This window comes from Mesocricetus auratus, unplaced genomic scaffold (genome assembly GCF_017639785.1).
Source record: "Mesocricetus auratus isolate SY011 unplaced genomic scaffold, BCM_Maur_2.0 Super-Scaffold_100015, whole genome shotgun sequence".
Taxonomy (NCBI): Eukaryota; Metazoa; Chordata; class Mammalia; order Rodentia; family Cricetidae; genus Mesocricetus; species Mesocricetus auratus.
In genome coordinates, this window is record NW_024429198.1 from 5,358,942 (window position 1) to 5,376,556 (window position 17,615).

The following is a 17,615-nucleotide window of genomic DNA, read 5'->3' on the forward strand; positions in this document are numbered from 1 at the left end:
TGTGGATTTAAACTTCTAGGAGCAGCCCAGAGTCTTTCTAAAAGGCTCAGTGTGAATGCTAACCATGTGAGCATCTGTTCACACCTTGGTTGGAAACTCATCCAGGCAAGCTTTGGCTGTGACCAGAAGCTTTGTTGACATATGAGATAGTAGATGACTTAAGAGAGTTCTCCAGAAGGCCCGTGCTATTTTCATGCTTTTGTAAGATGGAGTGTCAAAATGTACTGCTGTGGGTCTTCCTAAGTCAGGCCTCAGCAGCCTCCAGCTCCCTTCACAGACAGTACCTGACTAGCCTCTTCCTGTTCTTTCCTGCCTGTCTCTGCTACTACACGGCTAATTCTTTTGTGTATAGGACTTTGAGTCCCAACCTCTCTAACATTAACATAGGCGTATGCATAGTGTTTAGGAAACGTCTGAAAAATGAATGTAATTGATCTCAGGGAGCAGGCCTAGGACTTCAACCTCACTGAATTAATGTTCTCTAAGATTAAGAAAGTAGGATCATTAGTTCAGTAATTAACTTTGATTCCTTCAGTGTTGGTGCATGTGGATTTTAGATTAATAGCCTGTTTTTATGTCATTAAGATAAGAGGTTGTCAACTTGAGCAATTTTATGGTTGGATTGTGTTTTCTTTAAAAAACTGGCTGTAAGTCATGAATGTGTCAGATTTTGAGACTTTAGGTGTGCCTATGGAGGCAAATAGAAAATGGAGAAAAGGGAAAGCTGAATCAATACCTTGTCATGAGGTAAAAAGTCATGCAGGCGTTTGAGGGTCTCATTTGGGCTGAAATATCGGTATAACGATGGCTGGCCCACATGGACTCAATTCGAATTAAAAATAGCATTCAGTTGTTCTCTTCTGTCTTCTATACTCACTCTGCTGAGCCTGGTAAACAGTTAGCCTTGGAATGCCATAGTATTCAGTCTCATTGTATACTAATATTTCCCCTCTCTGTGGCTTCCATCTTGCTTTCTGTTTTCAGTCAGGGTGGCCATTGAGGCCAGTGAACTGGTGTGATATTGAAAATTCTAAGCTGTGTTCTAAGTGATGTATTGCAGCTTCTGTGTTGGATTGCTCTTGAACTGCTCAGCTACCATGATACTGAAATAAGTATAGCTACCCTGTGAGGAAAGGCTCCCATCAGAGGAACAGAGACCTCCTGCTTGTAGCTGCCACTAGCTTGCAATCTGGGAAGTGAATCTAGTAGCCCAAGTCAGGCCTTTAGATAATACCTGGGGTCCAAGCTGATGTCTGAGTATATGACCTCATGAGAGAGTGTGACTTTCTGTGGACAGTAGTTTAGACTTGTACTTGACCTAAGGAGATGCTTCTGTCAAATGGCTATGTTCCCTTTTATATAGTAAACCTTGGGTGAATTGGTGGATATAAAAGTTTTAAAAGCCTGCAGGACAGATGTTGTTCTAGTGGTCCAGATTTACAATCTCAGCACCCAGACTTGGTAAGCAGTCTGTGATACTCTGTCTCAAAAACAAAAAAACACCCCCCAACCCCCCAAAAAAACCCAATAACAAAAAGTCAAAAAAATGAAGTTCTGTTATTGACCTCTGTAGATAAATTGCTTAACTGTACTTTGCAAAAACTTCTTTTTCTGCTCATTAATTTATATTTTATAACTTTTTTTTTAATTATCAAGACTTTTTGCAAGGTCTACTCATCCATTCCTTCAGGACTAGAGCACCTAGAATGATGATAGTGAAAATTTCTGGATATCATTAGGAGCCACATCTTGTCCTGTAGCAACTTAAAAGGAATCTTATCACTTTGTCATTTTCAGTTATTTTTGGTTTTATTGTATTTTGATTATGCACATATGTATGTGTGTCTGTGTGGGATGTAGTCATGAGTTTATGGCCATCAGAATCAGAAAAGGTGTCAGGTCCCCTGGAACTAGAATTACTGATGGTTGTGAGCTATGTGTCATACATAGTGCTGGGGACTGAACTCGTGTCCTCTGCAAGAGCAGTGCATACTCTTTACCACAGAGCTGTCTCTCCAGCTGTGCGAGTACTCCTTTCATTTGTCTTCCATGTCAGTCTGTGAATTCCTTGAAGTTCATCTTTCATAATTTTTGAGTAAGTGAAAGGTTGTATTGGGATAAGCTTTCTCAGTCCTTTGCTTAAGGATAACTTAAGTGGTTCAACATGTTTGATTTCACACATTTCAGTTTGATTCTTTAGAATAACCTTGAATGGTTGGTGTTTGTCACAATTTTAGAAATAAGGAAACAATCCTAAAGTGACTTATGTGACATTAATAGGTAAGTACTTTAGAGGTAAGACGCAAGAATCCTACTCTACCACTGGGTAAGCTGACAAGGTGATTAGTAGCTGAATTTTGCTATTAGTTTTAGTTTTATCAGTATGGAAATATAAGTATAATCCTGTTTTATTAAAGCTTGTTGTGAACTCTGATTTGTTTAATGTTTTTTGTTGTTATTGAAAGTACAGGCAATTTGTGGCAGAAATGAATGAAGTGAAGGATTGAAATTTAGAAAAACTGGTCTTGGGTTTTTGTAGTTTAGTGATGCTCTGAATTTTTTTCTCCTCTGCCTATTTTTCTCCACCTTTTGTACCACCTGAACATCCCCTGACATTCCAGGTCTGAAGGCCACTTATGTCTGCCTGTTCGATACACACATTCCTTCCCTGAAGCCCTGCAGAAGTTCTCGCGTGGCGAGTTCAGGTAGGAAGTCCTAATTCTCTTGTTTGGTTCTTTAGTAAATCTGTGCTGCTGATGCTGTTCACAAAGAGGAGACACAGACAAACCGGGGCACTTCCCTGATCCTTACAAAAGGAGCTGCAGAAAATGCAAGGAGTCAGTCACAGAGCTCTCCTACCTTCTCCTGTCCAGTAGAACAAAGTAGAGAAAGCGTGACAAATGGTCCTTGGCCTATCATTGTAAAATGATGATTTTACTCCTTCAGCCAGAGTGAAGTTGACTCTACGTTTTTTTAGTCTTGTTATTAATATATGTTCTTAGCATTTGGTAGAAAGATAGTTCAAGCTGTTTAGTAAAATTGAAGCTTTGGTTTTATATTTGTACTTTTAACTGGTAATGAATGGATGCTTATGGGTTTAATCAGCCTGGTATCTTTGTCTTTTCTGTGAAGTGTTTTTTAGCGTTGGGATGGGCTTTTTAAAAGCGTATTTCTCCGAGCTGGAGAGGTGGGTCAGTGTGTGGGAGTATTTTCTGTGAAACACAATTTGAATTCTCAGCATCCACTTTTACTGAGTTACTGTTTATGTCTTTAGGTGTAGTAGGTAGCTCACGTTTCTCATTTCTTGATCTTTTTTCCTACAGTGTTTAAAAACAATCACCATTGCCTGGCAGTTGTGACGCACATCTTTAAATGCAGCACCCCAGGAGACAGAGGCAGAGGCAGGTGGATGGATCTCTGCGAGTTCAAGGCCACCCTGGTCTACAAAGCGAGTTCCAGGACAGTCAGGGTCACACAGGGAAACTCTTGTCTCAAAAACCAACAAAACCAAAGCTACAACAATATAAATCAGCATTTTGAAATTTTAGGGGACATTCATCTAATACATTCATCTTGGTGGGGAACTGTTTGCCTTCTGTGATAGGCGCTGCTGAGCAAACATATGCATGTGTCCAGCTCTTATGGATTTAATGGTTTATTACTAAGAGTTTAATTCAGATTACCGTGTAGGTTTTAGATAAGCTTCTTAGACATTACCAACAACTTGAAAAAGAAGTAAACACCCATATAAGCCTTTCAGTGGGGACCTGTGGGCTTTAGGAGTTTGTGCTATAAGTTACTCTTGGAATAATTAGCTCCCTCCCTATCTTTTGGCCGGATCTCATTATGTAGGTATGGCTGCCCTGGAGCTAGCTTTGTAGACTAGGCTGGCCTGGAACTCAGAGTTCTGCCTGCTTCTACCTCTCCCTAGTCCTGGTATTAAAGGCATATATACATATATATATATATGCCTTTATGGCTTCTCATGTACATTTTTCAATTTGCTGAGGTATTATAATGTCTGATTCATACTTCAGTATATTTGATTTTATTGTAACTTCCCTTTCTTTATGTTCAGGTGGCTGTGGAGACAGCGTATCAGATTATATCTGGAAGGGACTGGCATAAACCCCACCCCCGTAGACCTTCACGAACAGCAGCTGAGTTTGAATCAGCACAGCAGAGCCTTCAACATTGAAAGAGCTGATGATGAAAGTAGGTAGACTGGACATTACCCTTGGGCGGGCACTATGTAATTTCTAAGCTTTTGAAGCAAAAATTTACATTTTAATTTGCTTTTAGTGCCACTAGTAACTCTTAAAGAAATACTTTTTGCTGGCTTAAATTTTTGTTGTCGTTGTTATAATTAGAATCTAAAGAAGTAGAACATGTTTTAAGACGAACTGTCTCTAGGACAGGTTTGAAAACTAGTTGATTAGGGATAAATTATTTAATGCCCAGCAGGACAGTTGATACTTAGGGAAAGACCTTTGACAAATCAAGAGAAAGCAGGAGAGAGTGAATAAGCTGATCTGTAGGAGATCTCATAAGTATGTGTTTCTGTAGTTATGAGTGTACTTAACTGTCTGTCTCTCTCTGTATATTTGACTGCATTTACTGTAGTTGTTGATTAAAATCCTTCTTGTTGAAAGATTTTTGCATCCAGCTTTGAGATTTCTGTTTAAGGTTGATTAAGGAGAATCCTGGCAGATGGAAATTTACAGCTGTTCTGTATGAAGGTTAAAGTGAATATTCAGCTTTGCTCAAATTTATGGATTTTTATTTTGTCATGTTATTGTTTCCAGTAACTCTAAAACTTACATGGTGCAAAAAAAAATCACAAAAGAAATATTTGTGGACTGTTATAAAAAGATTCTTCTCTTTGAAAAATTTCTGGGTAAATCTCAGGAATAGCATCTTAACCCTCTACCATCACTACACCCCCTTTCTGCTGGGTCCCAGTGATGCTTTGTTTTTCTAGCATGTTTTAAGATCTGAGTTCATGGCATGTTGGAAAGATTCTCTTTCTCTTTAAAAAAATCATTTGCTTTTATAAACCTTTTGAGGAATTACGTGCACATGAATTCCTGTTGACTAGTTTTGAAACTCTTTATTAAATAAGATGTAATTGTCATAGCTAGAAATTTTATTTTATCTTCCACTAAAAGAAGCTTCTTCTGGGCTGGGGAGGTGGCCCAGTGGATGAAGCGTTTTTGTTCAAATATGAGGAATGGCGTTTGGATTCCTAGAATCGTGTGACACCCACTCCGATCCCAGCACCCAGCGTAGAGGCAGGGTTCCTAGCACAAGCTTACTAGTGACTCTCTGGGATCAGCAAACTCAGTCGAGAGATCTCACCTCAATCAGTGAAATGGAGAGAAACCAAGGGAGACACCAAGTTGTCAAACTTTGGGCCTCTACATGCTAATACACGTGTATACATGTGCACTTGTACCTGCATATACCCCGGAGCTGTGTACACACTTGGAAGCATACCACACCATGAATAACATCAATATCTTCAAAAGATGGTGAATCACTTCTTTTCATCAATAGCTACATCTTCGGAGATATGTAAAAAGTCATACCTAGAAATGAGTTATTCACACTAAGTTGGGGTTTAGTATCCAGGATGAACATATGAAAAATGTCAGGGCTGGGAAAGCAATAACAAAAAAAATTGCCTAAGTAAAGAAATCCAAAAATCTGAATTGAAAGAACTCAGAAGTCTTTATCGTATGTAGTGGTAGTAAATCCCCACACCCGATGTGTCAGAAGACTGGGTGGGATTTCCAGGGGCGGGGGGAGCGCTGATACGGCTCTGTGTAAAAGATATGGAATCAGGATAGTTTCAGGGTTATCAGTAGTAGCAGCATCGGCACCGATACCGCTGTCATTATGTAACTGTCACTATTAGGATTGACAGCATGGATTATTTTGGAGAGGTTTTTAGTAGAATTTAATTTTAATAGATGTATTTCTAAGAAAATTGAGAGCCATTTCAAGGTGTGTGTTTGATATCCAACTTAAGTCCTCTTTGTATAAGCAGGAAACACTGCCTAGAAAACTTGCATAGGTTTGATATTACAAATATAAATATATTAAATGATTTAGCTTATCAGTTTAGAACAAGACTAGTGAGAACACCTTTACATCTTGGAACTTAAATGCTGCAACTTTGAACATTTTTGCCTTATGTAGTGTGACTTGTCCTTGTCTAGGTTTCTTGTTACAGGTTATACAATTATAAATTTATGTATTTATTGTCAGTGTACCTTTAAAGGGAAAGGTGGGTTGATTTGTTTTTAAGTTTTAAATTTATCAGTTAATTACTATTTGCAAGGCTAATTATATTCATTTGGGTACATGAATTAGTTTGATAAACAACATCAGATTTGTCATGGCTTTATGCAGTATGTATCATTTCTAGTTCATCTCACTGTACAAGGAGTGGTCAGGCATCCCAGGGTTCTCCCATATTCTAAGAGCTCCTGCCATATTTCAAGGCCTCTGGGTTTTCCACTTGATCTCTTGTATTTTGTGGGAAGAATCCAGAGAGCATGAAGGATCTTAAGGAAGCTGTAGAAGCCAGTCCTATCTTCTCATTGCTTCTGACCACCTTGCAGTTGGAGGCCTGTACCTGGTGCAGGTGGACCTGGAAATAGGCTGATAACTAGGTGACATGCGAGAGTTGCACACAGTAGCTGTCTCTGCCACTAGTTTAAATTCACAATTGTGTATTGTGTTAATTATGACTTTGCAGTTGATTGTGTAGAATAGGAAATTAACTGATATTCAGTTCATATTTTTGTATCTTTATATACTACATACAATGTATGGCTATATAAATATGAAGTATATTTATATAGAGGCAGATTATAAGTGGGTAGTGCTTAAGGGTTGGTAGTCATTTAGAATGAGAAATAAAAGCATATGATTAAAGAAATTTTATCTTTACTTGACAAAAAATAAAAAGAAACGAAATCCAACAAGTACAGATATTTAAAGATGTGGAGTGTAGTAGCATGAGTCTTTAACACAACATGTGGGAGGCAGAGGCAGTTGGATCTCTCTGAGTTTGAGTTTGAAGCCATTGTGGGCTACAAAGTGAATCCCAGGAGAACCAGAGCTGTATAAAAGACCCAAAGAACCCAAAAACACATGGTATGGAGAGGAAGATAGAAATAGAGGTAAAAAGGTAAGTCCATATAAAAGAAAAGTACATGATGGTAAGAGTTCATGTTCACTAATAATATTTGTTAAACATCTGTTGTAAGTTCAGCATTTGTGAAGAATTCATGGGGATAAAGATCTAAAAATTTCATTAATAATTTATTTAAGGAAAAATAATCTAAGTTTTTAGCATTGTATGTTTGTCTAACTGTCCAATATGAGATTGTTTTGAAGCAAGTTGGGATAATATCAGGTTAAAATGAATTATGATTTTGAATGCAATAAAGTTTAGTTAAATATATAGGACTCAGTGTGTGTCAGGTATAGTGATGTGTCCCTGCATTCCCAGGACTCAGTGGGTCAGGTATAGTGATGTGTCCCTGCATTCCCAGGACTCAATGGGTCAGGTATAGTGATGTGTCCCTGCATTCCCAGGACTCAGTGGGTCAGGTATAGTGGTGTGTGTCCCTGCATTCCCAGGACTCAGTGGGTCAGGTTCTTTCTGTTGGACTGACAAAGCAGGTGGATAGCAACTGTCCAAAGAACTCATGGCACTGTAACGGGACCCTTTACAGCTGAGAATAGTTCAGTCCCGTTAGGAGGTTAAAATTCAGGAGGAATGAGAGAAATACATAGTAAGCATGTATGGACACTTATGTCAGAAGTCAGAGGTCACATTGGTGACTGTGTATCCAGTGTCTAATGTGAGCTAGGACTCTAGTTTATGTAACACATTACTCCAATCTTTAACATTGCAGGCATACATATTTATAAGCTCACAGGTTATGAAGCTCAGAATCCAGAAACATCTTAACTGTTAGTTCTAGTTCAGGGTCAGGAAGTGGCAAGCTGTCAAGCTGAATAGCACTGAATAGCAGTATGTGAAGACCTGCCCGAGACTAGAGAGTTCACTTGCTGTTTCTCATATGTTGGTTAACAGAAAGGAAGCTTCATTTCATGTGTGTGTGTGTGTGTGGGAGAGAGAGAGAGAGAGAGAGAGAGAGAGAGAGAGAGAGAGAGAGAGAGAGAGAGAGAGAGAGATCCTTGGGGGGATCTCTAAAGTCTGTCATTTTATCCAGGGCAGGACCTAGGCCCTTCCCCATGTGTCCAGGCTGAGAGAGCATCCCTCTATGTGGAATGGGCTCCCAAAGATCATTTATACACCATGGTAAACACTGATCTACTACCCAAGGCCCCAGTGATTTCTGTGGCCTCCTCACTGGCACTACATTCATGGAGTCTGGATCAGTCCCCTGTTGGCCTCTCAGGCATCAGTCTGGGATTCAAGAGCCCCCCTTATCCGGTCAGCTGTGTTTGTGGGTTTCACCATCATGGTCTTGACCCCTTTGCTCATCACTCCTCCATCTCTGTCACTGGGTTCCAGGAGTTCAGTTTAGTGTTTAGCTGTGAGTATCTGCCTCTGCTTCCATCAGTCACTGGCATATAAGGTAGTCATCAACCTTACGATCAAGGAGGGGCTATTTAATGCAGTCTCTCTACTATTGCTTAGTTTGCCAGTTGGTATTATCCTTGTAGATCTCTGGAGATCTCACTAGTGTCAGCTCTCTCCTCAAGCCTATAATGACTCCATCTATTATGGTATCTCTCATCCTGGTCTCCTCTATTCTTACCTTGACTCAACCTTCCTGCTCCCCTATGCCTTCTTCTCCCTTCCTCTTATCCCCCTCTCTTTTTCCTGGTTCCCTCTCCCCTCCCAGCTGTGTTCCCAATCTGCTCAGGAGATTTTGCCTTATTCCACTTCTCTGGGGTATCATGCATCTCTCTTGGGAACCTCCCTGTTTCCCAGACTCACTGGCACTGGGATTGTAGGCTGAGACTCCCCTGATCCCATATCTAAAATTCATATATGAGTGAGTACATACCATGTTTGTCTTTTTGTGTCTGGGTTACCTCACTCAGGATGGTTTCCTCTAGTGCCATCCATTTGCCTGCAAATTTCGAGATTCCATTGTTTTTTTTTTTCTGCTGAGTAGTACTCCATTGTGTAAATGTACCACATTTCTCTATCCACTCTTCAGTTGTGGGGCATCTAGGTTGCTTCCAGGATCTAGTTATTACATATAATTCTGCTATGAACATAGTGGAACAGACATCCTTGTTGTGTGAATGGGCATCTTTTGGGTATATGCCTAAGAGTGGAATTGCTGGGACCCATTTTTCTGAGGAATCTCCATATTGATTTCCATAGTGGCTGTACAAGTTAGCACTCCCACCAGCAGCGGAAGAGTGTCCCCTTTCTCCACATCCTGCACAAACTGTCATTGGTGGTTTTTTGTTGTTGTTGTTGTTTTGGTTTTTCGAGACAGGGTTTCTCTGTATTGTTTTGGAGGCTGTTGGTCCAGCCCCGCCTTGAACTCACAGAGATCCGCCTGCCTCTGCCTCCCGAGTGCTGGGATTAAAGGCGTGCACCACCACCGCCCGGCTCCTCATTGGTGTTTTTTATTTTAGCCATTCTGACAGGAGTAAGATGATATCTCAGAGTTGAATTGTATTTTCCTAATGGCTAATGATGTTGAACACTTTCTCAAGTGGGAGAACTCTTTCTTAAATGGTTCAGATTAAACAAAAGATGAGGATTTTTACAAATGTGGAAGGGAGATGTGCTAATGTTTTTCTCATTGTCATCTTTAAAAACATTTTTGAGATTTTCTAATGAAAAAAAAAGTGCTTTTTCCATTGTTGTTGTTTTTTCTTAAACTTAAAAAACAAATTGAGATTACATTTTCCCTTCCCTTTCTTTCCTCCAAACTCTCACATGTACCCCTCCTTGTTCTCTTACAAATGCATGGCCTCACTTTTCAGTAATGTCTATAAGTTGCATGCATATATGCATATGTATACACACGCCTACATTCCTAAGTATGACTGTATAATGTTGCTCATGTGTGTTTTCAAGGAAGACCATTTGGTATTGGATAACCAGCTGCTGTTCTTTTCCTTGGCAAAGACTTTGTTTGCTCTCAGCATTCCTTCGTTGCCTGTAGTTCTTTGTGAAGGGTTCGGGATTTGTGGGCTTTTCCTCATGCACCCTGGAATGTCCATTGCTACTGTCCTAGTTTGGTTATGTTTGTATAATCATGTTAGTGAGACTTCGTAGGTGTAGCTCTGACATTACTCGACTATCTAACTTGGTTTGCAGTATGAGCCATGCAGGTAACTTGTGCCCTAAATCCAAAGTGGTGCTTCAGTCAGTTCCTCCTGTAATGACGACCAGGGAAAATTCAGTTAATACTGCAACACCTAAAAAGTTACTTCAAGGGTTACAGTTAGAGAGACAGGTTACATTTGTTGGTATGGGCTAGGTGACTTTAGACTTTATCTTATGAACAATTTAGGATGCTTCTGTGTTATTAAAGAATATGATGCTTCTAAAACTCTGGATTTGATGAACTTGTATTTTAAAAGTTCTGAAATTCAAGGAACTATCTTGGATCTCTCACCTTCTACTGCAGGATCCGAGGCATCGGGACCTCAGCTTTTGCCAGTGCGAGCACTCAATGAGGTCTTCATCGGGGAGAGCCTGTCATCCAGGTACCTGGAATTCAGTGTTTAAGCACCTCTGATATTTTCATTTAATTTCTACAACCTGGCACATAGCAGTAATAATATAAGTAGGAGAAATGAATTATTTAATAGAATTGCTTCCAAAGCCATCATACATGCTGATATGAGGACATAGAACATTGTATGAAGAAAACCTGGGAAACTTCACATTCTGCAGTTCCTCAGAGTTGTTCATTTCTAAGGGCTGGGGAGAAGAGTGAGGCCTAGGTGTACATTCGCAGCTGACACATTTCTTAGGTAGTCTGTATTCACATTTCTCTTCTAAAACTGAGTGTAGTAGCATACTGCTGTACTCCAGCTGCTCAGGGGGCCTCTAACAGTCTTGTTAAAGCCCAGAAGCTTAAGGCCCTGCTTGAGCAGCGTAGTGAAAACCTATCTCCCTCCTGGCTCTCCCACCTCCCGTCTTCCCTTCCCTCCCCCTCCCCTTCACCACATGTGAAAACCTTATATGTACGCATACACATTCATACACATTTTCTCTCCCTCTCTTTCTCACATACACACACTCATATACATATGTCTCATACATGTATCTCTCACACGTTCTCATGCATATATATTTTCTTACACATATTCATCTCTCTCACACACATCTCTCCTACACAGACTCCCATATATACACATTTTCTCTCAGACACTCTCACATACACATTTCTCTCTTACAACACATATATTCATCTCCCCTTCTCTCTCACACCCATAAACACACATACACACACACACACAAGTGGAGGAAAAATGTCTTTACTTATTAGTGCTTTTAAAGCTGATTTGCTTATTTCTTCTTTTAATACAGGATCCAATTATGAATCATATACTACATTTTGCTCTTGTGACTTTCTGCTTATAAAATTAATAATAACTCCTCATTTTTGCCATTTGTGGTACTAATACTTTCGACCAGTCTGAGCCAGTTGGTTGCAGGACACCCCTTATTTTTTTTCTGCTGACGTTTGCTGCGTAAGCTTCAGATAAGGCGTTTTTTGTTTACCATGCTGTGTCTATGTAATTGTTCTGTGTTTAATGTAACCCTAGGGCAAGTGTATTGACAATTCAAGGTTAATGTCTTTAGTAAGGGCTGGAGACACATCTTAGTGCAGAGTGCTTTCCCAGCATGTGTAAGTCTCTAGGTTTAATTCCCAATAATGTGCATGCTTACGCGTGAGCGCACACCCAGATAGCACCATTTTTAGCAAAATTAATTTAACGTAAAAATTTGATAACTAAATATAACAGCTTTGAAATGCCAGCATTTTCTCCCAACCTTGGAAACACGGGGATAGTCTCTATGAAATGACCACCAGGAAGTAAAGTCAGTTTCACTGTAGTATGTTGTGCTTGGTTCCCATTGTGTAGATTAGGCACAGAGACTGCAGGTGAGTTCATGTCCTGCCTACCTGCTACCACAATCATGTGACCCTTTGAGTGCTGTATCATTGAATCTCTAGTTATAATGTATTGTTAATTTTCTTTATTGCAAGTTATATCCTTCCATTAAAAGTTTATGATGAGAGAGATTTGTCATAACTAAAATTGATATCTACATTCCAGCTAATATTAAATAAATAGCTTTATTTAATCAAAACAGTTGACATTAAAATGGTGACTAAAGAGACAGAATTATTTGAACAGTCCTTTTGAATTATTGTAGTTATTTTGTTGTATATAATATTTATTCAATAAAAACATATTTTGTGCCTGTTACATACCATGTGTAAGTCACTAGGGGTATAAAGATGTGTATGAAAAAGGTGAGGTTGATAAAAATAAGTTTTAAAAATTTTAGAGTGTTCTTTCAAAAAATATTTAATGACTTAAGTGTAAAAGGTGTTTATCTTAACATAGTGAGATATATGAGCTATCTGTTCATAAAGTTTTGTGTCATACTACATCTATGATGTAACACTATATGAAGATGATAATAAGTTTTGATGTATAGAAGAGGAGGAAAGGACAAGGAAGGCACCAGAGAGCATCCATGAAGTTGAAAAGATATATTTGTCTGTGTTTCCTATGGGAAGTCATTGGTAGCTTACTTTACTATGTTTATAAGGCTACCTTCATGGCCTCATACTTCGTATTTACTGAAGAGATAATGCAGAAGAGGAGGAAACTGGGACCGGATGGCAGATTGGGAGCCAGTGAAGTCTCACAGGGCAATGTCTGCTGCTGCTGTTTTATTCTTTGATGTCTGTCCCTAGATCTTTAGCAAGATAAGGAGGCAGTGTTCTGTTTTGAGGCTGTTGAACACGGTGTAGCTATTATAGAGGCTTTAGGGCTAATTTTTGAAAACTGACTAGACCTTTAGGCGAAACGAGCATGAAGACGTGAAGTGTCTGTTATCTGTCACACTGTGTATATTGTGTTCTGTTACTTCATGCTCTGATAGCAGCTCCTGAGGAAGGCAGCTGAGTAGGGAGATTCAGAAGCATCAGATAAGTTGTGTAGGTCATGTAATTATTTAGAAGCAAAACTGTCATTTGAGCCCATTATTCCTGATCCCAGATATAGGTTGAGGCTTGCTCTGGAACCTTACAGGCTTTGCTTGGGAAATATGAAGCGCAGCAATGTTTTTCCTGCCTCACTTTCAATGTTCTTAGATTGGAGAACATTTTAAAAGCCCGTGTTTTTTCTTTTCTGTCTGTTCTAACCTAGAATGCCTTATTGTTGGGCTGTAGCAGTGGACAATTTAAGAAGAAGTATACCCAATCTAAAGGGACTGTGAGTTTTATTGCTGACTTAAAAATAATTTCCGCCAAACAAAAATCCTATGAATTCACTAATCTCAATAAACCTGCATGTAGAATGGCACTAAATTTGCTCATCGTTTTGGGCTGAACATCTCTCACCTGGGTATAATCTTCTCGTGTTCTCTTCTGCTCATCTCCACCTTCCTCACTCTCGTTTCGGCTTCTTTCTAGCACCGTAGCAGACATTGCTGGGGATTTTGCTGGGCTGTCTCAATAGTAGGCTTCTCATGTGCTTTTTGAGGAAGAAGTAACTGACCCGTGAAATAGATTAGGCACTGTTGTCCTTTGTAAAGAACAGTAAAGAAAGCAACAATGAGAAGTTGTTATATAATGAAAAACTCATATTAGGAGCCTGGAGAAGAAGTTGAAGGAATTACTAGTGTGTATTGTTTGCAAATGTGTTTAATAACTTACTTTGAAAATCCATATTTTATTAAGAGTTTAACTTCTTAATTTGCTGAAGAAACAGTGTAATGTTTGTGAATGACACCATTATTTTAAGATATCATTTACACAGTAGATTTTTTTTTACATATTTTAGTTCTTTCTGTTGTCCACTCAGTATTTAAAGAATAGTATCGTGTGTGCTGGTGTAAAAAAAAAGTCATTTTATATTTATGGAATATTTTAAAACATTAGTTGTTCAAGAAATTTTACTTTGATATTATTTTTAGTTTTGTCTGGTGATACAGAATTGCCTGAGGATTTTCTTTACTGTTTTATCTGCTAGCCCACTATCATTTGAAATGATATACTAGCACATAGCTTAAATAAGAGTTTAGCAGCAACTACTGTTATCACAAAGAATTAGATGTAGATGGTGTTGTGTCAGGAACTAGGTGCCAAGAATGACACCCACCTAAAGATGAAATTGCTTGAATACTGAAAGGACGCACTGTGTGTGTTGGGTCCCGAAGAGCAGAAGCAGCACTGTTAGAAAACACTAAGGGATTGATAGGAAGGGGGCGTATAGGTCAGAAAGGCATGCAGATAAGCGAATGTTTTTTCCTTGTAATTTTTTCTCTTAATCAGTACTGGAATTAGCTCAGTGATGTATGTGCCTACTAAGTCCGATGTCTTGGTCAAGCTGATTTCTTTAGATTTCAGGAAATTTGAAGACCGTTATTTTTCCCTGGGGCCCTAACACAGTTCAGCAAACATAGTTTCCTATTTTCAATTCATAGGGCTTCGTACTATGAAATTTCAGTTGATGATGGCCCATGGGAAAAGCAAAAGAGTTCAGGACTCAATTTGTGTACTGGAACAGGATCAAAGGCCTGGTGAGTAACTTGCAATGTTGTCTGTCAAGGCGTGGAACTATGTTAAGTTACAGAATTGACTTTCTTACATAGATGCACCTGAGTCCTCTAATTTGCAAGGACATCACACTGTTGTTCAGCACATTCAAACCTGGTCTTCCTGTCTTGGGTTTTTTTCCTTCTGTGTTCCATGCAGTGTTTGCCTCTGTTACTGTTTTCTCAGACTCCATTACTAAAGGAAAACATCACATCCTAAAATCTCTCTTTCTCTCTTGCTGTCCTTCACTCCCCCCCGCCCAAACCGGTCTCAAAGTCCTGTGGTTGCAATTCCCAAGTCTTTGCCAACTTTCTCAACTTCTGCTATTGCTCTTTGGTCTGGGCCCCATCTTTTTTCGGTAGATATTCTTTGTGCCTGACCTCTTTTTCTCCTGGTTGTCACCTAAACACTCCCAACAGAGTGGTCATTGTAAAGTACAAAGTGATGTTTCTGAATGCGTGTAGAGAATCTCCATTTTTGGCTTTAACACTTTGGCCAGCACTACTTAGTCTGCCACGAATACCCTGGTAAAATGTGGCCATGGCCATCTAACTTTATTTATCCCTCTCATGCCCTTACCCTACCCATCAACCCTCTGGAGACACCACAAACTGCTTGCAATTCCCAGCACACACCTTGTTCTCCTCAAGCCTTTTGTTTTTGTTCACTGCATCTTCTCCCTGCTTTGAATTCTGAATACCCTCCGCTTCCCATCCCCTGGTTAAAGCATCCAGCCTTCAGACGCCATTGTCTGAGGGGAGCCATCATTAACGTAGGTTTCTTTCGTGAGACAGTGAATGAATCCCCTTTGTCTCCACCAGCGCTTCTCCCAGTGCTGCTCCAGCACCAGCCGTGTGTCTAACAGGCTGATGGTACTCAACTAGTTTGGGCATTTTGAGGGGTTTGATACAGTAAAGCACACATTTTCCATGTTTAGTGTCCTTTTAGGATGGAAGCAAGAATTCTGTGCTTGCTTTTTTCTAGGTCATTCAATATCAACAGGGTTGCAGCTCAGGCTGTTGAAGATGTTTTAAATATTGGTGAGTACCGAAACAGTATTCTGTTGTGTACGATGTAAAGTACACGCTATGTGTTTGCCACTGTATGATGTACAATACTAACTGAAGCTTTTTCCACCTTTTCTTGGTCAATAGCAAGACGACAAGGAAATCTGACTCTTCCATTGAACAAAGAGTTGGTAGAAAAAGGTTAGTACCACCTTTGTTTGTTTATTTTGGTCAGCTCTGAGAAAGGACAGTATTAGGTGTATTAGGTGCATCCACTTAAATAGATGTTATAACACTGTCTCGTTAAATGTAGCTAAAGGAGGGCTTCCAAGAAAAAAAATTAAATTACTATTTATGTATTTTGTGTGCGCATGCATGTGTGCATTCCTGGTGCTTGTAGAATTCAGAGCATAACTTACAAGAATTAGTTCTTTTCAACAAATGAGTCCCAGGGATTTGAATTCAAGTCATCAGGTTTGATGGCAACCATCTTCACCTGTGAACTGTCTTGCCTGTCCTGAAGCTGGAGTTTTATACTGTCATTTGTGTTCACCATGAAATCCAGCCCATATATAAAGATATTACAACTGTAAATACATCCTGGGTGATAGAAGATTTATGTAAGTAAGAAAATGCATATCTAAAGTCATACTGTCCCAATAGGTTTTCCCATAGTCATAGTCTTGCTTCTCCTGGTATTAACACTATCAGATAGTTTCTGCTCATTTTCAATTTGGGACTTAAAAGATTTTAATCATGGCTCGACAGCATTAGCACTAAATTGGTGTCAAGAAAAGGGAGATTGGCACTGTAATTTCTAGTTATGTAATTTTTATGAGAACTATGTAAAGATACATGGTGGTGGACATTTGGATGCTCTGAGTTGATTACTTGTCAGTATATACATGAATCAAATAATAACCTTGTTTGTGCTTCTGTACAAATACATACTAACATTATGTCAAATGCGAACCCCAACACAGTCAACATAACACAGCTGAAATTTATAATTCCTATTGAAGTTGTATCCAGAACACAGGGATAGACATTAAAATGTGTAAAGGCTTTACTGTGTGAACACTTCTTTGAAGATTGAGCTGTCTCCAGAAACTAGGTCAGTGGACATCACAATCACAAACATTCCTAGAACTACGCGTGAAGTTTCTTTCACAGCTAGCACATTTCCTATTTTACTTTTTGTGGTTAGGTGATTTTTTTTCTTTTACAGACCCAAATATAGTTTTTCAACCTTGATAAGGATTTTTAGAAGATGACACTTTATTAGTTCCCAGGCTTGTGGTGCCATGAAGTAACTCTGGGTGTCCTGTTCATGGCAGGGGACTGTAGTGCCCAGTCAGACACAAGGTAGAAGGTAAACAGGACACAGCCCCTCTGGTGTTCTGTGCTGTGATGATGTTCAGGAGGCTGTGAGCACTAAATATGTTTTCAACTTGATATATTTTCAAATCATGATGGGTTTGTTGCGATATAACCTCATTGCAAATTAAAGAACATACACATATAAAATTCTAACTGTAGAGCCACAAATAAGGCCTATTATCAGACAGTCTGTCTTTTTAATGTGATACTCACCTAAACTTTCACTTTTAACTTCTTGTATAGTTGTTCTTTTTCTTGTATTCTTTGAAGAGATAAAAATCTGGGTGCCCTAGCTGGCCTCAGATTATTTTTGGACTTAAGCCACCCTCCTGCCCCCAAGTAGCTGGGACTGTAGACATGTGCTGTCTTGCCTGGCTTGTATAGTTGTCTTTAACTAATTTATGTTAGATAGAAAGTGGGCCCT

General features: G+C 39.3%; 1 protein-coding gene across 4 annotated transcripts in view; it reads left to right on the top strand.

Annotated features, from left to right (window-relative positions):
* Positions 1 to 17,615, top strand: part of Nadk2 (NAD kinase 2, mitochondrial) — a 37,078-nt gene that overhangs the window by 15,593 nt on the left and 3,870 nt on the right. For 3 of the 4 annotated variants that reach the window (XM_040757606.1, XM_040757609.1, XM_040757608.1), the window contains exons 5-11: positions 2,622 to 2,705; positions 4,079 to 4,215; positions 10,647 to 10,725; positions 13,414 to 13,479; positions 14,693 to 14,788; positions 15,789 to 15,844; positions 15,959 to 16,012. In XM_040757606.1, coding sequence (XP_040613540.1) covers positions 2,622 to 2,705; positions 4,079 to 4,215; positions 10,647 to 10,725; positions 13,414 to 13,479; positions 14,693 to 14,788; positions 15,789 to 15,844; positions 15,959 to 16,012 — 572 coding nt within the window. The remainder of the gene's footprint in view (positions 1 to 2,621; positions 2,706 to 4,078; positions 4,216 to 10,646; positions 10,726 to 13,413; positions 13,480 to 14,692; positions 14,789 to 15,788; positions 15,845 to 15,958; positions 16,013 to 17,615) is intronic. The other variant, XM_040757607.1, reaches the window with a different exon arrangement.